Below are 24,764 nucleotides of genomic sequence, written 5' to 3' on the forward strand. Positions count from 1 at the left end.
CATTTTTGGGTCTTTTGAACTATTATGGGAAGTTCCTACCAAATTTGACTACAGTGTGACATCCACTGAATGAACTATTGAAAAAAACAGGTCCATTGGAAGTGGTCAGAAGAATGCGATACAGCATTCAAGGAACGTAAAAGCAAATTGGTAGAGAGCACCATGTTAGTTCACTATGACGTATCAAAGGAGATCAAGCCAGCATGTGACACCTATCTGTATGGAATTGGGCAGTAATCTCTCGTGTATTACATAGTGGGGAGGAGAGACCAATTGCTTTTGCTTCACGCACTCTCAGTGCCAGTGAGAGTAATTATGAGCAAATCGAAAGAGAAGTTTTGGCATTAATTTTTGGGGTCAAGAAGTTCCAGAAATACATGTATGGTCATAAGTTTACCATCGTTACGGACCATAAGCCCCTGACAGTAATCCTCCATCCAAAGTCCCCAGTTCCAACATTAGCTGCAGCCCGAATGCAGAGATGGGCTTTGATTTTGTCAGCATATACATATGATATTGAATACAGATGATCACGGTAATGCTGATGCAATGTCTAGATTGCCTTCCCCATTACAAGTTACACCCGATAGGGAAGAACGTCCTTCCTCAGATTAGGAGACCAAAACTGAACACAATATTCCAGGTGAGGCCTCACCAAGGCCCTGTACAACTGCAGTAAGACCTCCCTGCTCCTATACTCAAATCCCCTAGCTATGAAGGCCAACATACCATTTGCCTTCTTCACCGCCTGCTGTACCTGCATGCCCACTTTCAGTGACTGATGAACCATGACACCCAGGTCTCGTTGCACCTCCCCTTTTCCTAATCTGTCGCCAATCAGATAATATTCTGCCTTCGTGTTTTTGCCCCCAAAGTGGATAACCTCACATTTATCCACATTATACTGCATCTGCCATGCAGTTGCCCACTCACCTAACCTGTCCAAGTCACCCTGCAGCCTCTTAGTGTCCCCCTCACAGCTCACACCACCACCCAGTTTAGTGTCATCTGCAAACTTGGAGATATTACACTCAATTCCTTCATCCAAATTGTTAATGTATATTGTAAAGAGCTGGGGTCCCAGCACTGAGCCCTTCGGCACTCCACTAGTCAATGCCTGCCATTCTGAAAAGGACCCGTTTATCCCGACTCTCTGCTTCCTGTCTGCCAACCAATTCTCTATCCACATCAGTACATTACCCCCAGTACCATGCGCTTTGACTTTGCACACCAATCTCTTGTGCGGGACCTTGTCAAAAGCCTTTTGAAAGTCCAAATACACTACATCCACTGGTTCTCCCTTGTCCACTCTGCTAGTTACATCCTGAAAAAATTCCAGAAGATTCGTCAAGCATGATTTCCCTTTCATAAATCCATGCTGGCTTGGACCAATCCTGACACTGCTTTCCAAATGCACTGCTGTTTCATCCTGAATGATTGATTCCAACATTTTCCCCACTACTGATGTCAGGCTAACCGGTCTAGAATTACCCGTTTTCTCTCTCCCTCCTTTTTTAAAAAGGGGTGTTACATTAGCTACCCTCCAGTCCATAGGAAATGATCCAGAGTCGATAGACTGTAGGAAAATGATCACCAATACATCCACTATTTCTAGGGCCACTTCCTTAAGTACTCTGGGATGCAGACTATCAGGCCCCGGGATTTATCAGCCTTCAATCCCATCAATTTTCCAAAGACATTTTCCCGCCTAATAAGGATTTCCTTCAGTTCCTCCTTCTCACAAGACACTCGGTCCCCTAGTACTTCCGGAAGGTTATTTGTGTCTTCCTTCGTGAAGACAGAACCAAAGTATTTGTTCAATTGGTCTGCCATTTCTTTGTTCCCCATTATAAATTCACCTGAATCTGACTGCAAGGGACCTACGTTTGTCTTCACTAATCTTTTTCTCTTCACATATCTATACAAGCTTTTGCAGTTAGTTTTTATGTTCCCTGCAAGCTTCCTCTCGTACTCTATTTCCCCCTCTTAATTAAACCCTTTGTCCTCCTCTGTTGAATTCTAAATTTCTCCCAGTCCTCAGGTTTGTTGCTTTTTCGAGCCAATTTATATGCCTCTTCCTTGGATTTAACACTATCCTTAATTTCCCTTGTTAGTCAAGGTTGAGCCACCTTCCCCGTTTTATTTTTACTCCAGACAGGGATGTACAATTGCTGAAGTTCATCCATGTGATCTTTAAATGTTTGCCATTGCTTATCCATCGTCAACCCTTTAAGTATCATCTGCCAGTCTATTCTCGCCAATTCACGTCTCATACCATCGAAGTTACCTTTCCTTAAGTTCAGGACCCTAGTTTCTGAATTAACTGTGTCACTCTCCATCTTAATAAAGAATTCTACCATATTATGGTCAGTCTTCCCTAAGGGGCCTCGCACAACAAGATTGCTAATTAGTCCCTTCTCATTACACATCACCCAGTCTAGGATGGCCAGCTCTCTAGTTGGTTCCTCGACATGTTGGTCCAGAAAACCATCCCTAATACACTCCAGGAAATCCTCCTCCACTGCATTACTACCAGTTTGGTTAGCCCAATCGATATGTAGATTAAAGTCGCCCATGATTATTGCTGTACCTTTATTGCACGCATCCCTTATTTCTTGTTTGATGCTGTCCCCAACCTCACGACTACTGTTTGGTGGTCTGTACACAACTCCCACTAGCGTTTTCTGCCCTTTGGTATTCCGCAGCTCCACCCATACCGATTCCACATCATCCAGGCTAATATCCCTCTTTACTGTTGCATTAATTTCCTCTTTAACCAGCAACGCCTCCTTTTCCTCTCTGCCTATCCTTCCTAAATGTTGAATACCCTGGATGTTGAGTTCCCAGCCTTGGTCACCCTGGAGCCATGTCTCCGTGATGCCAATCACATCATATCCGTTAACTGCTGCCTGCGCAGTTAATTCGTCCACCTTATTCCGAATACTCTTCGCATTGAGGCACAGAGCCTTCAGGCTTGTCTTTTTTAACACACTTTGCCCCTTTAGAATTTTGCTGTAATGTGGCTCTTTTTATTTTTTGCCTTGGGTTTCTCTGCCCTCCACTTTTACTATTCTCCTTTCTGTCTTTTGCTTCTGCCTCCATTTTATTTCCCTCTGTCTCCCTGCATAGGTTCCCATCCCCCTGCCATATTAGTTTAACTCCTCCCCAACAGCACTAGCAAACACTCCCCCTGGGATATCGGTTCCGGTCTTGCCCAGGTGCCGACCGTCCGGTTTGTACTGGTCCCACCTCCCCCAGAACCATTTCCAATGCCCCAGGAATTTGAATCCCTCCCTCCTGCACCACCCCTCAAGCCACATATTCATCTGAGCTATCCTGCGATTCCTACTCTGACTAGCACGTGGCACTGGTAGCAATCCTGAGATTACTATTTTTGAGGTCCTACTTTTTAATTTAGCTCCTAGCTCCCTAAATTCATCTTGTCGGACCTCATCCCTTTTTTTAACCTATATCGTTGTGCACCACGACAACTGGCTGTTCTCCCTCCCTTTTCAGAATGTCCTGCACCCGCTCCGAGACATCCTTGACCCTTGCACCAGGGAGGCAACATACCATCCTGGAGTCTCGGTTGCGGCCGCAGAAACGCCTATCTATTCCCCTTACAATTGAATCCCCTGTCACTATCGCTCTCCCACTCTTTTTCCTGCCCTCCTGTACAACAGAGCCAGCCACGGTGCCATGAACTTGGCTGCTGCTGTCCTCCCCTGATGAGTCATCCCCCTCAACAGTACCCAAAGCAGTGTATCTGTTTTGCAGGGGGATGACCGCAGGGGACCCCTGCACTCCCTTCCTTGCACTGCTCTTCCTGTTGGTCACCAATTTACTACCTGGTTGTGTACCCTTCACCTGCGGTCAGACCAACTCGCTACACGTGCTACTCACGTCATTCTCAGCATTGTGCATGCTCCAGAGTGAATACTGTGGAAATGATGATGAACCTGTATAAAACACGGTTTCGGCCCCAACTGGAGTATTGTATCCAATTCTGGGCACCACACTTTAGGACGGATGTGAAGGCCTTAGAGAGGGAGCAGAGGGAGATTTACGAGAATGGTTCCGGGGATGAGAGATTTCAGTTACGGGGATAGACGAGAGAAGCTGGGGTTGTTCTCCTTGGAGCAGAGAAGGTTGAGGGGAGATTTGATCGAGGTGTTCAAAATCATGAGGGGTCTGGACAGAGGTTGAGAGAAACTGTTCCCATTGGGGGAAGGGTCGAGAACCAGAGGACACAGATTTAAGGTGATTGGCAGAAGAACCAAAGGCGACATGAGGAAAAACTTTATTACGCAGCGAGTGGTTAGGATCTGGAATTCACGGCCTGAGAGGGCGGTGGAGACAGACTCAATTTAATCTTTTAAAAGGGAGTTGGATAAATATCAGAAGAAGACAGTTGCAGGGCAACAGGGACAGGGAGGGGGAAGGGGACAGGGCTGGGGAGGGGAAAGTGCGGGGGAGGGGGAAAGTGCGGAGGAGGGGGACTGGCTGAGAGTCTGCACAGGCTTGATGGGCCGAATGGCCATCTTCTGTGCTGTAACCAATCTGTGATTCTATTCCATGAATCTAATCCATGGTATCTCCCACTGACCATCCAGTGTCCCCACCCTCTACACTCAGTGTTCACCCGGGGACTGAGATACCCCATGGTATCTCTCACTGACCATCCAGTGTCCCCACCCTCTACACTCAGTGTTCACCCGGGGACTGAGATACCCCATGGTATCTCTCACTGACCATCCAGTGTCCCCACCCTCTACACTCAGTGTTCACCTGGGGACTGAGATACCCCATGGTATCTCCCACTGACCATCCAGTGTCTCTGACTATCTACACTCAGTGTTCACTCAGGGACTGAGATACCCCATGGTATCTCTCACTGACCATCCAGTGTCCCCACCCTCTACACTCAGTGTTCACCCAGGGACTGAGATACCCCATGGTATCTCCCACTGACCATCCAGTGTCCCCACCCTCTACACTCAGTGTTCACCCGGGGACTGAGATACCCCATGGTATCTCTCACTGACCATCCAGTGTCCCCACCCTCTACACTCAGTGTTCACCCAGGGACTGAGATACCCCATGGTATCTCCCACTGACCATCCAGTGTCCCCACCCTCTACACTCAGTGTTCACCTTACGAAGGCAATGACCCCTGACATCTCCCACTGACGAACTGCGGAGAGAGAAAGTAACCTTGTTTGTACTTTGGCTGTGCAAGCCACTGTGTAACATTAAGTGTATTTGACATTAACATTAAACATTGTTGTGTCACTCAGTCACAGACTCTGCACTCACTGACCCGTGTGTAGATCACACAATCCTGGACCAGCCCTGGAGAAGCACGGAATGTATTGAGACTCACTGCACCGGCAAATGGATGTGTGATGACAATCTTGCCAGAGGATGGTACCGATTTATAGGGTAACGTGAGGGGGAATTTCCCACAAAGCTGTGCATACGGGACGAGTAAGCAAACAAAATAGAAAGATGTGGGATTGTAGGAACAAAGACTGCGCGGAGACTGGGATCATGAGTGAGAGCAATGGGGCAGGGAGGGTCGGGTGAGAGGGGAATAGCTGGAGACTACAGGGAGAATAAAGGGTTATACCCGGGATATAGGGGGATATAGAACGGGGACAGGGAGTAAAGGGAGAGACCGGGATAGAGGGGATATAGAACTGGGACAGGGAGTAAAGCGGATACTGGGATAGAGGGGGATATAGAACGGGGACAGGGAGTAAAGGGGATACTGGGATAGAGGGGGATATAGAATGGGGACAGGGAGTAAAGGGAGAGACCGGGATAGAGGGGATATAGAACGGGGACAGGGAGTAAAGGGGATACTGGGATAGAGGGGGATATAGAACTCGGACAGAGAGTAAAGGGAGAGACCGGGATAGAGGGGGATATAGAACGGGGACAGGGAGTAAAGGGGATACTGGGATAGAGGGGGATATAGAACGGGGACAGGGAGTAAAGGGAGAGACTGGGATAGAGGGGATATAGAACGGGGACAGGGAGTAAAGGGGATACTGGGATAGAGGGGGATATAGAACTGGGACAGGGAGTAAAGGGGATACTGGGATAGAGGGGGATATAGAACGGGGACAGTGAGTAAAGGGGATACTGGGATAGAGGGGGATATAAACGGGGACAGAGAGTAAAGGGGATACTGGGATAGAGGGGATATAGAACGGGGACAGGGAGTAAAGGGGATACTGGGATAGAGGGGGATATAGAACTGGGACAGGGAGTAAAGGGAGAGACTGGGATAGAGGGGGATATAGAACTGGGACAGGGAGTAAAGGGGATACTGGGATAGAGGGGGATATAGAACGGGGACAGGGAGTAAAGGGAATACTGGGATAGAGGGGGATATAGAACTGGGACAGGGAGTAAAGGGAGAGACCGGGATAGAGGGGATATAGAACTGGGACAGGGAGTAAAGCGGATACTGGGATAGAGGGGGATATAGAACGGGGACAGGGAGTAAAGCGGATACTGGGATAGAGGGGGATATAGAACGGGGACAGGGAGTAAAGGGGATACTGGGATAGAGGGGGATATAGAACTGGGACAGGGAGTAAAGGGGATACTGGGATAGAGGGGGATATAGAACTGGGACAGGGAGTAAAGGGGATACTGGGATAGAGGGGGATATAGAACGGGGACAGGGAGTAAAGGGAGAGACTGGGATAGAGGGGATATAGAACGGGGACAGGGAGTAAAGGGGATACTGGGATAGAGGGGGATATAGAACTGGGACAGGGAGTAAAGGGGATACTGGGATAGAGGGAGATATAGAACGGGGACAGTGAGTAAAGGGGATACTGGGATAGAGGGGGATATAGAACGGGGACAGGGAGTAAAGGGAGAGACTGGGATAGAGGGGGATATAGAACTGGGACAGGGAGTAAAGGGAGAGACTGGGATAGAGGGGGATATAGAACGGGGACAGGGAGTAAAGGGAGAGACTGGGATAGAGGGGGATATAGAACGGGGACAGGGAGTAAAGGGAATACTGGGATAGAGGGGGATATAGAACTGGGACAGGGAGTAAAGGGGATACTGGGATAGAGGGAGATATAGAACGGGGACAGTGAGTAAAGGGGATACTGGGATAGAGGGGGATATAAACGGGGACAGGGAGTAAAGGGGATACTGGGATAGAGGGGGATATAGAACGGGGACAGAGAGTAAAGGGAGAGACCGGGATAGAGGGGATATAGAACGGGGACAGGGAGTAAAGGGGATACTGGGATAGAGGGGGATATAGAACGGGGACAGAGAGTAAAGGGGATACTGGGATAGAGGGGGATATAAACGGGGACAGAGAGTAAAGGGGATACTGGGATAGAGGGGGATATAGAACGGGGACAGGGAGTAAAGGGGATACTGGGATAGAGGGGATATAAACGGGGACAGAGAGTAAAGGGGATACTGGGATAGAGGGGGATATAGAACGGGGACAGGGAGTAAAGGGAGAGACTGGGATAGAGGGGGATATAGAACTGGGACAGGGAGTAAAGGGGATACTGGGATAGAGGGGGATATAGAACGGGGACAGAGAGTAAAGGGGATACTGGGATAGAGGGAGATATAGAACGGGGACAGTGAGTAAAGGGAGAGACTGGGATAAAGGGGGATATAGAACGGGGACAGGGAGTAAAGTGAGTTACTGGATAGAGGGGGATATAGACCGGGGACAGGGAGTAAAGGGGATACTGGGATAGAGGGGGATATAGAACGGGGACAGGGAGTAAAGGGGATACTGGGATAGAGGGGGATATAGAACTGGGACAGGGAGTAAAGGGTGTTACTGAGATAGAGGGGGATATAGAACGGGGACAGAGAGTAAAGGGAGTTACTGGATAGAGGCGGGTATAGAACGGGGACGGAGAGTAAAGGGGATACTGGGATAGAGGGGGATATAGAACGGGGACAGAGAGTAAAGGGAGTTACTGGATAGAGGGGGATATAGAACGGGGACAGGGAGTAAAGGGGATACTGGATAGAGGGGGATATAGAACGGGGACAGGGAGTAAAGGGGATACTGGGATAGAGGCGGGTATAGAACGGGGACAGAGAGTAAAGGGGATACTGGGATAGAGGGGGATATAGAACGGGGACAGAGAGTAAAGGGAGTTACCGGATAGAGGGGGATATAGACCGGGGACAGGGAGTAAAGGGAGTTACTTGGATAGAGGCGGGTATAGAACGGGGACAGAGAGTAAAGGGGATACTGGGATAGAGGGGGATATAGAACGGGGACAGGGAGTAAAGGGGATACTGGGATAGAGGCGGGTATAGAACGGGGACAGAGAGTAAAGGGGATACTGGGATAGAGGCGGGTATAGAACGGGGACAGGGAGTAAAGGGGATACTGGGATAGAGGGGGATATAGAACGGGGACAGGGAGTAAAGGGAGTTACTGGATAGAGGGGGATATAGAACGGGGACAGGGAGTAAAGGGGATACTGGATAGAGGGGGATATAGAACGGGGACAGAGAGTAAAGGGAGTTACTGGATAGAGGGGGATATAGACCGGGAGTAAAGATAGGGACGCAGTTGCTGGTACGTTCTGCTGGCACCATTCTCTCTATCAGTTGATAAGTTCAGCGACTAACTCGGTGATTGCTGTTGCAGTACTGGTGGATGGAGAATTCCAGAGGTAACTGTCCCAGAGATGCACTGCTCCACAAAGACTACAGGCTGGCTAAACGGTACTTTCAGACTTGCTAATATCCTCAGATTGACATTCACTGTCCAGCTATGCTGACCCTGGTTACAATTCTCAATGTTTACAAACCTCATTTCAGGTCATCATCCCAGCGTGGAACAGGGAGCGGTAACGAGGACACTTTGTTTTCGCTGGTACGATCAGCACTGCTTCTGGTCACAGAATATCAAGATCAAAAATTGCGGCAAATATTTTGTTTACGAGTTGCAGCCAATTCCAGTCTCAGGGTGTGACAAAGTTTATTGCACAGGTAGGTCGCAGTTTATAACTGATCCAGGAGGGAATGAACTGGGATATCATTGCATCATCAAAAGGGAAAACAGTGTTACAATATGCCCTCCTTTCTCTAAGTGACTGGACGAGGGCACAAAATCAGAGAGAGTAATTTTGACCCAAACTAAAGGGAACTGAATGAGATGCTATTGTGCTGGTCTATAAGACCGACGGGAGTGGTACACAGTGACTGAGGGGAGTGGGATGCAGTGACTGAGGGGAGAGCAATACAATGACTGAGGAGAGTGTGATGATTGTGACTGAAGTGAGTGTGATTTGATGAGTGTGAGGTATATAAAGAATGTTTCTGGTATTCTCTGGACTCGAGTTGCAACCTAATGGGTGTTCCGGTATTACCCACTCTGCACACTCACATGTCTTCCTTTATTACAGATCCAGCAACATCCCCAACTCAGGGACCCGAGGAACAATCGACTCGAGAATCGACTGACCTTTCATCCACGATCCCAACGGAGTCTCCTTCCTCAGGTATCTGCATGTGGGGTCCATTCTACACGGACTGTTTACACAATGTGTCACCTGAAGATCTCAGTACTGGAGATCCATTTCATGGTTACTCAGTGGTTTGGGATGTAGTGACTCGATTGTCTCCACAACCTACAAGCAATGTTCACCCAGGGACTGATACACCCCATGGTATCTCCCACTGACCATCCAGTGTCTCCACCCTCTACACTCAGTGTTCACCCAGGGACTGAGATACCCCATGCTATCTCCCACTGACCATCCAGTGTCCCCACCCTCTACACTCAGTGTTCACCCAGGGACTGATACACCCCATAGTATCTCCCACTGACCATCCAGTGTCCCCACCCTCTACACTCAGTGTTCACCCAGGGACTGATACACCCCATGGTATCTCCCACTGACCATCCAGTGTCCCCACCCTCTACACTCAGTGTTCACCCAGGGACTGATACACCACATGGTATCTCCCACTGACCATCCAGTGTCCCCACCCTCTACACTCAGTGTTCACCCAGGGACTGATACACCCCATGGTATCTCCCACTGACCATCCAGTGTCCTCACTGTTGTGTATGGAGAAAGAGTCAGACTGAACACTGTGATCTCAAAGTTACGTGTGACCTTAGTCTTTTACTGCAGGTCTCCAGAGTGCCTCTCCAACCTGTGAGGCCTCTTAAATATTTGTGCTCCCAAGGGATTATAAGATTCCTTGGGACTCCAGGGGATGAGCCCTCTGATGGCTGTACAGAGTAAATACAAGTTTACATATATAACAACACTCCTCCCCCCCCGCCCACAAAGTCAATAGTGTAACTATTTACAATGTGAGTCGATCTGGGGCCCTTCTTGCCCTGGTTGATCGTCTCGGTGTGAAAGCTGGTGTTGTTGAATCATTTGTTGGGCCCTCGCTGGGCTGCTGGCCTTGCTGGGCTGCCTGGTGTGTTGGGCCCTGCTGGGCTGCTGTGGATGATGGGTTCTGCTTCGTGGTCAACCGTGGTGCCGGTTGCCACTGGTGTGTATATTGGAGGATCAAAAAAGGTCGGGTCCAAGGTGGGTTGCTCAGGATAGTCCGTGAATCTGAGTTTGATTTGGTCCAAGTGTTTCCAGTGAATGAATCCATTTAAAAGTTTGACCCGAAACACCCTGCTCCCCTTTTTGGCCATGACAGTGCCGGGAAGCCACTTGGGACCTTGTCCATAATTTAATACAAATACAGGATCATTGACTTCAATCTCACGTGACACATTTGTGCTATCATGGTATGCACTTTGTTGAAGCCGCCTGCTCTCTATCTGTTCATGTAGATCAGGGTGAACTAACGAGAGCCTTGTCTTAAGTGCTCTTTTCATGAGCAGTTCAGCAGGTGGGATCCCAGTGAGTGAGTGGGGTCTCGTGCGGTAGCTAAGCAGGACTCGGGATAGGCAAGTCTGCAGTGAGCCTTCAGTTACCCTATTCAAGCCTTGCTTGATGGTTTGCACTGCTCTCTCTGCCTGACCATTGGATTCTGGTTTAAATGGGGCAGATGTGACATGTTTGATCCTGTTACAGGTCATGAATTCTTTGAACTCAGCATTGGTAAAACACGGCCCGTTGTTGCTCACCAAGACATTGGGTAGGCCGTGAGTGGCAAACATGGCCCGCAGGCTTTCAGTAGTGGCAGCAGACATGCTAGCTGACATTATCTCACATTCAATCCACAACCACAAGGAACATTTTGCCCAAGAATGGGCCTGCATAGTCGACGTGCACCCTAGACCACGGTTTGGAGGGCCAAGACTATAACCTTAGCGGTGCCTCCCTGGGTACATTGCTTAACTGTGAGCATGTATTACATCTGTGAATGCAGGACTCTAAGTCCGCATCGATACCGGGCCACCACACGTGGGATCTGGCTATCGCATTCATCATTACGATGCCTGGGTGGGTACTGTGGAGGTCATTGATGAAGGTGTCTCTGCCTTTCTTGGGGACCACTACTCGATTGCCCCACCGAAGGCAGTCTGCCTGTATAGACATTTCATCTTTTCACTGCTGGAACGGCTTTATCGCTTCCTGCATTTCCACTGGGACACTGGATCTGCTCTCGTGAAGCACACAACTTTTGACTCGAGATAATAAGGTGTCCTGGCTTGTCCAGGTTTTGATCTGCCGGGCAGTGACGGGTGATTGCTCACTCTCAAATGCTTCCATAACCATGGCTAGATCTGTGGGTTGTGCCATTTCCACCCCCGTGGTGGGCAATGGCATCCTACTGAGAGCATCGGCGCAGTTTTCTGTGCCTGGCTTGTGGCGGATGGCGTAGTTGTATGCGGACAACGTGAGCGCCCATCTCTGGATGCGGGCCGATGCATCCGTATTTACCCATTTACTCTCGGAAAACAGGGATATAAGTGGCTTATGGTCAGTTTCCAATTCGAATTTTAGCCCAAACAGGTATTGATGCATTTTCTTTACCCCTTAGACACACGCTAACACTTCTTTTTCAATCATGCTGTAGGCTCTCTCAGCCTTACAGACTCCTGGATGCATAAGCAACCAGTTGCAGTTTCCCAATATCATTAGCTTATTGCAATACACACACGATGCCATATGACGATGCATCACATGCTGGTACCAAACGCTTACATGGATCATACAACACAAGCAATTTGTTTGAGCGTAACAATTTTCTCGCTTTTACAAAGGCAGTTTCTTGGCTTTTGCCCCAAACCCATTCGTCCCCTTTTTGTAGTAAGACATGCAATGGGTCTAACAGTGTGCTGAGACCCGGTAAGAAGTTACCAAAGTAGTTCAAGAGTCCCAGAAATGACCGCAGCTCCGTCACATTCTGTGGCCTCGGTGCGTTCTCAATTGCCTCCGTCTTCGCGTTGGTGGGTCTGATGCCGTCCGCCGCAATCCTCCTTCCCAATAACTCCACTTCAGGCATCAGGAAAATGCACTTCGATCATTTTAACCTGAGCCCCACGCAATTGAGTCGACTAAGAACCTCCTCCAAGTTCTGCAGGTGCTCGACTGTGTTCCGACCTGTGACCAAGATGTCATCCTGGAAAACCACGGTGTGCGGGACCGACTTCAGTAAACTTTCCATGTTTCTCTGGAATATCGTTGCCACTGATCGGATTTCAAACGGGCATCTGTTATAAACAAAAAATACCTTTGTGTGTGTTGATGCAGGTGAGGGCCTTCAATAATTCCTCCAGTTCCTGCGCCATGTAGGCTGATGTCCAGCTTCGTGAACATCTTTCCTCTTGCCAACATTGCAATGTGGTCGTTGGCCTTTGGTAGTGGGTATTGGTCCTGCAGGGAGAAACGATTGATAGTTACTGTATAATCGCCACAGATTCTGATGGTGCTGTCTCCCTTGAGGACTGGGACAATAGGACTGGCCCACTCGCTGAACTCGATCGGTGAAATGATGCCCTCTCGTTGCAGCCGGTCGAGCTCGATCTCTACCCTTTCTCTCTTCATGTACGGTATTGCTCTCGCCTTGTGATGGATGGGTCGCGCCCCCGGAATTAGATGGATCTGCTCCTTGGAATTTCCAGATGCCTGGTTCGAACAGCAAAGGAAATTTGTTTAAGATCTGTGCACACGATGTGTCATCAGTGGGCGATAGCTTTCGGATTTTGCCCCAGTTCCGGCGTATCTTTCCCAGCCAGCTCCTGTTGAGCAGCGTGGGACCATCGCCCGGTACCACCCAGAGTGATAGCTTGTGCACCTCTCCATCGTAGGAGACCTTTACGGTATCACTGCCGATTACAGGAATCAGTTCTTTAGTGTAAGTTCTTAGTTTCGTGCGAACTGGTGTTAAGACTGGCCTTGAGGCCTTGTTGCACCACAACCTTTCGAAAGTCTTTTGGCCCATGATGGACTGGCTCACTCCCATGTCCAGCCCCATTGACACCGGGAGTCCATTTAGTTCAACATTCAGCATTATCAGGGGACAATTCATGGTGAATCTGTGCACCCCATGTACCTCTGCCTCCTTGATCTGAGGCTCTGGTTCATCGTGATCATCTGTGGATCTGTCCTCCTCTGCAACGTGGTGGTTTGCAGGTTTAACAGGCTTCGCAGCTCGCCTGCACATACGTTGGAGGTGTGCCATTGTTCCACAGCTCTTGCAAATGTACTCTTTGAATCGGCATGAATGGAAACGATGATCACCTCCGTAGCGCCAACAAGGTGTTAATGGCCTTGCATTCATCAGCCTTGATGGTGGACTCTGAGTCATCTGTGGATGTGCAGCTGCAGGTATATGTGACCTGCCCTGTACGTTACGATTCGAAAACAACATCACTTTGTTCACAGTGCATGTAGCAGCACTTGTGTGCTAAGAGATTTGCTTCGTATTGTCACTGGTGGCAATGGACGCCTGGGCTATCACTATGACCTTAACATAGAAACATAGAAACATAGAAATTAGGTGCAGGAGCGGGCCATTTGGCCCTTTGAGCCTGCACCGCCATTCAATAAGATCATGGCTGATCATTCAACCTCAGTACCCCTTTCCTGCTTTCTCTCCATACTCCTTGATCCCTTTGGCCGTAAGGGCCATATCTAACTCCCTCTTGAATATATTTAGTGAATTGGCCACAACAACTTTCTGTGGTAGAGAATTCCACAGGTTCACCACTCTCTGGGTGAAGAAGTTTCTCCTCATCTCGGTCCTAAATGGCTTACCCCTTATTCTTAGACTGTGACCCCTGGTTGGGGTCTCTACAGTCAAAAGTTTGCGAAGTATTGTTTCGTGGTCAATGCCAAGTATGAAAAAGTCTCTGAGCATGTGCTCCAAATGTCCTTCAAATTCGCAATGTCCTGCAAGGTGTCTTAGCTCGGCGACATAACTCGTCGCTTCCTGGCCTTCAGACCTTTTGTAGGTGTAGAACCGGTACCTCGCCATCAGAACGCTTTCCTTCGGGTTCAAATGCTCTTGGACCAGTGTGCACAAATCATTGTACGATTTCTCCGTGGGTTTGGCTGGAGTGAGCAGATTATTCATGAGGCCATACGTTGGTGCCCCACAGACGGTGAGGAGGATCGCCCTTCGTTTAGCAGCGCTCTCTTCCCCATCTAGCTCGTTGGCCACGAAATATTGGTCGAGTCGCTCCACAAAAGTTTCCCAATCATCTCCCTCCGAGAATTACTCCAGGATGCCCACTGTTCTCTGCATCTTTGGGTTCGCTATCTGTATCTCGTCGTTAGTTGTTATGTATGGAGAAAGAGTCATACTGAACATTGTGAGCTCAAAGTAAACTGTGACCTTTGTCTTTTATTGCAGGTCTTCAGAGTGCCTCTCCAACCTGTGAGGCCTCCTTAAATACCTGTGCTCCCAAGAGATTATGAGATCCCTTGGGACTCCAGGGGATGAGCCCTCTGGTGGCTGTAAGTCCACATATATAACAACACCATCTGCACTCAGTGTTCACCCAGGGACTGAGATACCCCATGGTATCTCTCACTGACCATCCAGTGTCCCCACCCTCTACACTCAGTGTTCACCCAGGGACTGAGATACCCCATGGTATCTCCCACTGACCATTCAGTGTCTCTGACCATCTACACTCAGTGTTCACCCGGGGACTGAGATACCCCATGGTATCTCCCACTGACCATCCAGTGTCTCTGACCATCTACACTCAGTGTTCATCCAGGGACTGAGATACCCAATGGTATCTCCCACTGACCATCCAGTGTCCCCACCCTCTACACTCAGTGTTCACCCAGGGACTGAGATACCCCATGGTAGCTCCCACTGACCATCCAGTGTCCCCACCCTCTACACTCAGTGTTCACCCAGGGACTGAGATATCCCATGGTAACTCTCACTGACCATCCAGCGTCCCTGAGCATGGTGGATAGAGGTGTACCAATGGATGTGGTGTATTTAGATTTTCAAAAGGCATTCGATAAGTTCCACACAAAAGGTTACTGCAGAAGATAAAGGTTTGCGGAGTCAGAGGAAATGTATTAGCATGGATAGAGAACTGGCTGGCGAACAGAAAGCAGAGAGTCGGGATAAATGGGTCCTTTTCGGGTTGGAAATCGGTGGTTAGTGGTGTGCCACAGGGATCGGTGCTGGGACCACAACTGTTTACAATATACATAGATGACCTGGAAGAGGGGACAGAGTGTAGTGTAACAAAATTTGCAGATGACACTAAGATTAGTGGGAAAGCAAGTTGTGTAGAGGACACAGAGAGGCTGCAAAGAGATTTGGATAGGTTAAGCAAATGGGCTAAGGTTTGGCAGATGGAATACAATGTTGGAAAATGTGAGGTCATCCACCTTGGGAAAAAAAACAGTAAAAGGGAATATTATTTGAATGGGGAGAAATTACAACATGCTGCGGTGCAGAGGGACCTGGGGGTCCTTGTGCATGAATCCCAAAAAGTTAGTTTGCAGGTGCAGCAGGTAATCAGGAAGGTGAATGGAATGTTGGCCTTCATTGCGAGAGGGATGGAGTACAAAAGCAGGGAGGTCCTGCTGCAACTGTACAGGGTATTGGTGAGGCCACACCTGGAGTACTGCGTGCAGTTTTGGTCACCTTACTTAAGGAAGGATATACTAGCTCTGGAGGGGTTACAGAGACGATTCACGAGGCTGATTCCGGAGATGAGGGGGTTACCTTATGATGATAGATTGAGTAGACTGGGTCTTTACTCGTTGGAGTTCAGAAAGATGATGGGTGATCTTATCGAAACATTTAAAATAATGAAAGGGATTGACAAGATAGAGGCAGAGAGGTTGTTTCCACTGGTCGGGGAGACTAGAACTAGGGGGCACAGCCTCAAAATACGGGGGAGCCAATTTAAAACCGAGTTGAGAAGGAATTTCTTCTCCCAGAGGGTTGTGAATCTGTGGAATTCTCTGCCCAAGGAAGCAGTTGAGGCTAGCTCATTGAATGTATTCAAGTCACAGATCGATAGATTTTTAACCAATAAGGGAATTAAGGGTTACGGGGAGCGGGCGGGTAAGTGGAGCTGAGTCCACGGCCAGATCAGCCATGATCTTGTTGAATGGCGGAGCAGGCTTGAGGGGCTAGATGGCCTACTCCTGTTCCTAATTCTTATGTTCTTATGTTCTTATCTGCACTCAGTGTTGATCAGAAATCTGTCTATCTGAACCTTAAATATTTTGAATGACCCAGCCTTCGCTGCTCTCTGGGCAGAGAAATGCACAGATTTATGACTCTATTCAGATTCGGAATTCCTCCTCATGTCAATAGGAGCAGGAGTCGGCCATACGGCCCCTCGAGCCTGCTCCACCATTGAATACGATCATGGCTGATCTGATCATGGACTCAGCTCCACTTCCCCGCCCGCTCCCTGTAACCCTTCACTTCCTTATCGCTCAAAAATCTGTCTATCTCCCCCTTAAATATATTCAATGACCCAGCCTCCACAGCTCTCTGGGGCAGAGAATTCCACAGATTTACAACCCTCAGAGAAGAAATTCCTCCTCATCTCAGTTCTAAATGGGTGACCCCTTATTCTGAGACTATGCCCCCTTGTTCTAGATTCTCCCTTGAGGAGAAACATCCTCCATGCATCTACCTTGTCGAGCCCCCTCAGTATCCTATGTTATACCATTTTGGATACTGTTGCGGGAGGTAGCTCATCAGGGGAAGTAGCAGCAGCCAAGTTCATGGCACCAGGGGTCCCTCTGCTGGACACAGATTCCACATTGTCCAAGATAATGTCCTTCCTTACTATTGTGTTAATCTCCTCTTTAACCAGCAATGCCCACCGCCTCCTTTTCCTTTCTGTTTATCCTTCCTGAATATTGAATACCACTGGATGTCGAGTTCCCAGCCTTGGTCACCCTGGAGCCATGTCTCCGTAATCCCAATTACATCATACCCGTTAACTGCTATCTGAGCAGTTAATTCATCCACCTTATTCCAAATACTCCTCACATTGAGGCACAGAGCCTTCAGGCTTGTTTTTTTTAACATTCTCTGTCCTTTTAGAATTTTGATGTAATGTGGCCCTTTTTGATTTTTGCCTTGGGTTTCTCTGCCCTCCACCTTTCCTTATCTCCTTTCTGTCTTTTGCTTCTGCCCCCATTCTACTTCCCTCTGTCTCCCTGCATAGGTTCCCATCCCTCTGCCATATTGGTTTAAACCCTCCCCAACAGCACTAGCAAACACTCCCCCTAGGACATTGGTTCCAGTCCTGCCCAGGTGCAGACCGTCCGGTTTGTACTGGTCCCACCTCCCCCAGAACCGGTTCCAATGTCCCAGGAATTTGAATCCCTCCCTGCTGCACCACTGCTCAAGCCACGTATTCATCTGCGCTATCCTGCGATTCCTACTCTGACTAGCACGTGGCACTGGTAGCAATCCTGAGATTACTACTTTTGAGGTCCTACTTTTTAATTTAGCTCCTAGCTCCCTAAATCCGTCTTGTAGGACCTCATCCCGTTTTTACCTATATCGTTTGTACCTATATGCACCACGACAACTGGCTGTTCACACTCCCCCTCCAGAATGCCCTGCAGCTGCTCCGAGACATCCTTGACCCTTGCACCAGGGAGGCAACATACATCCTGGAGTCTCGATTGTGGCCGCAGAAACGCCTATCTATTCCCCTTACAATTGAATCCCCTATCACTATCACTCTCCCACTCTTTTTCCTGCCCTCCTGTGCAGCAAAGCCACCCACCGTGCCATGAACTTGGCTGCTGCTGCCCTCCCCTGATGAGCCATCCCCCTCAACAGTACCCAAGGCGGTGTAGCTGGTTTGGAGGGGGATGACCGCAGGGGTCCCCTGCACTACCTTCCTTCCACTGCTCTTCCTGCCTGTGTAACCTTTACCTGCGGTGTGACCAACTCACTAAACGTGCTATTCATGACATCCTCAGCATCGCAGAAGAAGTGTCCCTGATTTCCCACATAGCACAGGAGGAGCATGACACGGCTCTGGGCTCTCCCGCCATGACTTAACCCTTAGATTAACTTAATTTGGCAACAATGCCAAAGGTTTCCTACTGATACGAAAAGTAAAAGAAAAAGATAAAATACTCACCAATCCACCAGCCAATCACTTACCTGCTTGCCTGTGACGTCACACTTCGATTTATTTTTACTTCTTTGTTTACCTTCTGCCCCAGCACCAGCTGACCTCCTCCGACGGCCGTGCCCTTTTATGGGTCTCCCGAACTGCCGCTCCCGCCCCTCACCAATACCCTGTACAGTTGTAGCAGGACTTCTCTGCTTTTATACTCTATCCCCCTTGCAATAAACGCCAACATTCCATTTGCCTTCCTGATCACTTGCTGTACCTGCATACTAACTTTTTGTGTTTCATGCACAAGGACCCCCAGGTCTCTCTGTACTGCAGCACTTTGCAATTTTTCTCCATTTAAATAATAATTTTGCTTTTTATTTTTCCTGCCGAAGTGGATAACCTCACACTTTTCCACATTATACTCCATCTACCATGTGTTTGCCCACTCACATGTCTTCCTTTATTACAGATCCAGCAACATCCCCAACTCAGGGACCCGAGGAACAATCGACTCGAGAATCGACTGACCTTTCATCCACGATCCCAACGGAGTCTCCTTCCTCAGGTATCTGCATGTGGGGTCCATTCTACACGGACTGTTTACATAATGTGTCACCTGAAGATCTCAGTACTGGAGATCCATTTCATGGTTACTCAGTGGTTTGGGATGTAGTGACTGAGAGGAATAGGATGTAGTGACTGAGGGGAGTGGGATGTAGTGTCTGAGGGGGGTGGGATGTAGTGTCTGAGGGGCGTGGAATGCAGTGACTGAGGGGGGTGGGATGCAGTGACTGAGGGGGTGGGATGTAGTGTCTGAGGGGCGTGGGATGCAGTGACTGAGGGGGGTGGGATGCAGTGACTGAGGGGAGTGGGATGCAGTGACTGAGGGGAGTGGAATGCAGTGACTGAGGGGGGTGGGCTGTAGTGTCTGAGGGGCGTGGGATGCAGTGACTGAGGGGGGTGGGCTGTAGTGTCTGAGGGGGGTGGGATGTAGTGTCTGAGGGGGGTGGGATGTAGTGTCTGAGGGGCGTGGAATGCAGTGACTGAGGGGGGTGGGATGCAGTGACTGAGGGGGTGGGATGTAGTGTCTGAGGGGCGTGGGATGCAGTGACTGAGGGGGTGGGATGTAGTGTCTGAGGGGCGTGGGATGTAGTGTCTGAGGGGTGTGGAATGCAGTGACTGAGGGGGGTGGGATGTAATGTCTGAGGGGCGTGGGATGCAGTGACTGAGGGGAGTGGAATGCAGTGACTGAGGGGAGTGGGATGCAGTGTCTGAGGGGAGTGGGATGCAGTGACTGAGGGGAGTGGGATGCAGTGACTGAGGGGAGTGGAATGCAGTGACTGAGGGGAGTGGGATGTAGTGTCTGAGGGGAGTGGGATGCAGTGACTGAGGGGAGTGGGATGCAGTGACTGAGGGGAGTGGAATGCAGTGACTGAGGGGAGTGGGATGCAGTGACTGAGGGGAGTGGGATGCAGTGACTGAGGGGAGTGGGATGCAGTGACTGAGGGGAGTGGAATGCAGTGACTGAGGGGAGTGGGATGCAGTGACTGAGGGGAGTGGGATGCAGTGACTGAGGGGGGTGGGATGTAGTGTCTGAGGGGCGTGGGATGCAGTGACTGAGGGGGGTGGGATGCAGTGACTGAGGGGCGTGGGATGCAGTGACTGAGGGGAGTGGGATGCAGTGACTGAGGGGAGTGGAATGCAGTGACTGAGGGGAGTGGGATGTAGTGTCTGAGGGGCGTGGAATGCAGTGACTGAGGGGAGTGGAATGCAGTGACTGAGGGGAGTGGGATGTAGTGTCTGAGGGGAGTGGGATGCAGTGTCTGAGGGGCGTGGGATGCAGTGACTGAGGGGAGTGGGATGCAGTGACTGAGGGGAGTGGGATGTAGTGTCTGAGGGGAGTGGGATGCTGTGACTGAGGGGAATGGGATGTAGTGACTGAGGGGAGTGGAATGCAGTGACTGAGGGGCGTGGGATGCAGTGACTGAGGGGAATGGGATGTAGTGACTGAGGGGAGTGGGATGCAGTGACTGAGGGGAGTGGGATGCAGTGACTGAGGGGAGTGGGATGCAGTGACTGAGGGGAGTGGGATGTAGTGTCTGAGGGGAGTGGGATGCTGTGACTGAGGGGAATGGGATGTAGTGACTGAGGGGAGTGGAATGCAGTGACTGAGGGGCGTGGGATGCAGTGACTGAGGGGCGTGGGATGCAGTGACTGAGGGGAGTGGGATGTAGTGTCTGAGGGGAGTGGGATGCTGTGACTGAGGGGAATGGGATGTATGACTGAGGGGAGTGGGATGTAGTGTCTGAGGGGAGTGGGATGTAGTGTCTGAGGGGAGTGGGATGCAGTGACTGAGGGGAGTGGGATGCAGTGTCTGAGGGGAGTGGGATGTAGTGACTGAGGGGAGTGGGATGTAGTGTCTGAGGGGAGTGGGATGCAGTGACTGAGGGGAGTGGGATGTAGTGTCTGAGGGGAGTGGGATGTAGTGTCTGAGGGGAGTGGGATGCAGTGTCTGAGGGGCGTGGGATGCAGTGACTGAGGGGAGTGGGATGTATGACTGAGGGGAGTGGGATGCAGTGTCTGAGGGGAGTGGGATGTAGTGTCTGAGGGGAGTGGGATGCTGTGACTGAGGGGAATGGGATGCTGTGACTGAGGGGAATGGGATGCTGTGACTGAGGGAAATGGGATGTATGACTGAGGGGAGTGGGATGTAGTGTCTGAGGGGAGTGGGATGCAGTGACTGAGGGGAGTGGGATGTAGTGTCTGAGGGGAGTGGAATGCAGTGACTGAGGGGAGTGGGATGCAGTGACTGAGGGGAATGGGATGTATGACTGAGGGGAGTGGGATGCAGTGTCTGAGGGGAGTGGGATGTAGTGTCTGAGGGGAGTGGGATGCTGTGACTGAGGGGAGTGGGATGTAGTGTCTGAGGGGAGTGGGATGCTGTGACTGAGGGGCGTGGGATGCAGTGACTGAGGGGAGTGGGATGTATGACTGAGGGGAGTGGGATGCAGTGTCTGAGGGGAGTGGGATGTAGTGTCTGAGGGGAGTGGGATGCTGTGACTGAGGGGAATGGGATGCTGTGACTGAGGGGAATGGGATGCTGTGACTGAGGGAAATGGGATGTATGACTGAGGGGAGTGGGATGTAGTGTCTGAGGGGAGTGGGATGCAGTGACTGAGGGGAGTGGGATGTAGTGTCTGAGGGGAGTGGAATGCAGTGACTGAGGGGGGTGGGATGTAATGTCTGAGGGGCGTGGGATGCAGTGACTGAGGGGAGTGGAATGCAGTGACTGAGGGGAGTGGGATGTAGTGTCTGAGGGGAGTGGGATGCTGTGACTGAGGGGAATGGGATGTATGACTGAGGGGAGTGGGATACAGTGACTGAGGGGAGTGGGATGCTGTGACTGAGGGGAATGGGATGCAGTGACTGAGGGGAATGGGATGTAGTGTCTGAGGGGAGTGGGATGCTGTGACTGAGGGGAGTGGGATGCTGTGACTGAGGGGAGTGGGATGCAGTGACTGAGGGGAGTGGGATGTAGTGTCTGAGGGGAGTGGGATGCTGTGACTGAGGGGAGTGGGATGCTGTGACTGAGGGGAGTGGGATGCAGTGACTGAGGGGAGTGGGATGCAGTGACTGAGGGGAGTGGGATGCAGTGACTGACGGGAGTGGGATGCAGTGACTGAGGGGAGTGGGATGTATGACTGAGGGGAGTGGGATGCAGTGACTGAGGGGAATGGGATGTAGTGTCTGAGGGGAGTGGGATGCAGTGACTGAGGGGAGTGGGATGTAGTGTCTGAGGGGAGTGGGATGCTGTGACTGAGGGGAATGGGATGTATGACTGAGGGGAGTGGGATACAGTGACTGAGGGGAGTGGGATGTAGTGACTGAGGGGAGTGGGATGCTGTGACTGAGGGGAATGGGATGTATGACTGAGGGGAGTGGGATACAGTGACTGAGGGGAGTGGGATGCTGTGACTGAGGGGAATGGGATGCAGTGACTGAGGGGAATGGGATGTAGTGTCTGAGGGGAGTGGGATGCTGTGACTGAGGGGAGTGGGATGCTGTGACTGAGGGGAGTGGGATGTAGTGTCTGAGGGGAATGGGATGCAGTGACTGAGGGGAGTGGGATGCAGTGACTGAGGGGAGTGGGATGCAGTGACTGAGGGGAGTTGGATGTAGTGTCTGAGGGGAGTGGGATGCTGTGACTGAGGGGAATGGGATGCAATGTCATCGAGTACTTATTTTCTCAACATATTTTCTCGGTATCCATCTCAAGCCTATCTAGCCCCCACCCCCCCCGCGCCCCCCCCCCCCCAACAGTGCTTTCGGCTCTATGCCTATGTGTCAATTTTCTATCTGTCTCTCTCTCTCTCTCTCTCAGTTCTCTTTCTCTCTGTCTTCATCACTTTCTTTCTCTCTCTCTCTCTCTCTCTCTCTCTCTCTATCTATCTATCTCATTGACTCTATCTCTCTCCAGGTCTCTTCATCTCTTTCTCTCTATCTCTGTGCCTAGCTCTCATTCTGCTTCTCTCTTTCTTTCTCTCTCTGCTTATCTCTCTCTCTATCTTTGCCTGTATCTCTGCATTGGTCTCTCCTTGTCTCAATCTCCCACTCTCTTTCTCTCTCTCTCTGTCTCTCTCTCTCTCTTTCACAAAAGAAAGGGATGATGCAGTCATTGCAATCAGGGAGGAGTGGTCTGAAATAGTAGCTGAAATAAACATCGTGAGAGAGCAATTATTAAGTGGTTTAGCATCTTTGAAAGTGGATAAATCCCCAGGCCCAAATGAAATTGATCACAGACTGTTAATAGAAGCAAGAGAGGAAATAGCAGAGGCTCTGACAATCATTTTCCAATCCTCTCTGGCTACAGGTGTGCTGGAGGACTGCTAATGTGGTACCTTTGTTTAAGAAGGGAGAAAGGGATACACCAAGTAATTACAGGCCTGTCAGCCTAACCTCGGTGGTGAAAAAAATTATTGGTAAAAATTCTGAGGGACAGGATAAATCTTTATTTAGAAAGGCACAGATTAATCAAGGACAGTCAGCATGGACACAGCCCTCTGGCGAGGTGTGATTGGCAAAGTGAGGATAGGGAAACCATCTCCAGCGGTACTCTGCTCCTGCCAAATGCCTGGAACACGACCTTGTCATCACCAACACCTTGTTCCGCCAGAGGGACAAGTACAAGGCATTGTGGCAACACCCTCACTCCAAACACTGGCACCTGCTCGACTATGTCATCATCCGAGCCAGGGATCGCAAGGATGTGCGCATCACCCGCGCCATGACAGGAGCTGACGACTGCTGGATAGACCATCACCTAATCCGATCCATCATCAACATTAATATAGCCCCAAAGCAGCGACGGCAACAGGAACAGTGCAGCAGGAAAATCAATGCCGGGGCACTCCAAGACCCAGCTAAGAAAGCCCGATACAGTCAGTGTCTCACAGCTAACCTGGCGACCCTTGATGACCCTGAGACACAGAATGCCCACAGCACCTGTTCTGCCCTCCAGGCCTCCATAACCAGTGTCTGCGAAGGGACGCTCGGTCACTGAACCAGGAAACACCAGGACTGGTTTGATGAGAATGATCAGGAGATCCAAGAGCTGATAGATCACAAGTGCAGGGCATTTCTGAACCTAAAGCAACAACCCAACTCGGGAGCAGCAAAGCAGCTTTACAGACGGCTGAAGGCCGAGGTCCAACAAAAAACCCGGGACCTAAAGAACAGGTGGTGATGGAGAAAGCCCAGGAGATCCAGCAGCTGGCCGACAGCCATGACTTGCGAGGATTCTTCATCACAGTCAAGGCCACCTATCATGTGAAAAAGGAACGGCAGTAATCATGGGGGATTTTAACCTACATATCGATTGGTCAAATCAAATCGCACGGGGTAGCCTGGAGGAGGAATTCATAGAATGCATACAGGATTGTTTCTTAGAACAGTATGTTACAGAACCTACAAGGAAGCAAGCTATCTTAGATCTGGTCCTGTGTAATGAGACAGGAATAATAAACGATCTCCTAGTAAAAGATCCTCTTGGAATGAGTGATCACAGTATGGTTGAATTTGTAATACAGATTGAGGGTGAGGAAGTAGTGTCTCAAACGAGCGTACTATGCTTAAACAAAGGGGACTACAGTGGGATGAGGGCAGAGTTGGCTAAAGTAGACTGGAAACACAGACTAAACGGTGGCATAATTGAGGAACAGTGGAGGACTTTTAA

General features: G+C 50.1%; 1 protein-coding gene across 1 annotated transcript in view; it reads left to right on the plus strand.

Moving 5' to 3' along the window:
* The window catches only part of LOC139242071 (pancreatic secretory granule membrane major glycoprotein GP2-like), a gene marked incomplete at its 3' end in the record, with an annotated part of 52,652 nt that extends 33,555 nt beyond the window's left edge, over positions 1-19,097 (plus strand). Inside the window, exons 3-7 of the mRNA XM_070870218.1 lie at positions 5,298-5,442; positions 8,669-8,745; positions 8,842-9,012; positions 9,429-9,524; positions 19,002-19,097. Of these exons, the coding sequence (XP_070726319.1) occupies positions 5,298-5,442; positions 8,669-8,745; positions 8,842-9,012; positions 9,429-9,524; positions 19,002-19,097 (585 nt within the window). The remainder of the gene's footprint in view (positions 1-5,297; positions 5,443-8,668; positions 8,746-8,841; positions 9,013-9,428; positions 9,525-19,001) is intronic.
* Between the last annotated feature and the right edge of the window lie 5,667 nt (positions 19,098-24,764).

This window comes from Pristiophorus japonicus, unplaced genomic scaffold (genome assembly GCF_044704955.1).
Source record: "Pristiophorus japonicus isolate sPriJap1 unplaced genomic scaffold, sPriJap1.hap1 HAP1_SCAFFOLD_1192, whole genome shotgun sequence".
In the NCBI taxonomy this organism is placed as follows: Eukaryota; Metazoa; Chordata; class Chondrichthyes; family Pristiophoridae; genus Pristiophorus; species Pristiophorus japonicus.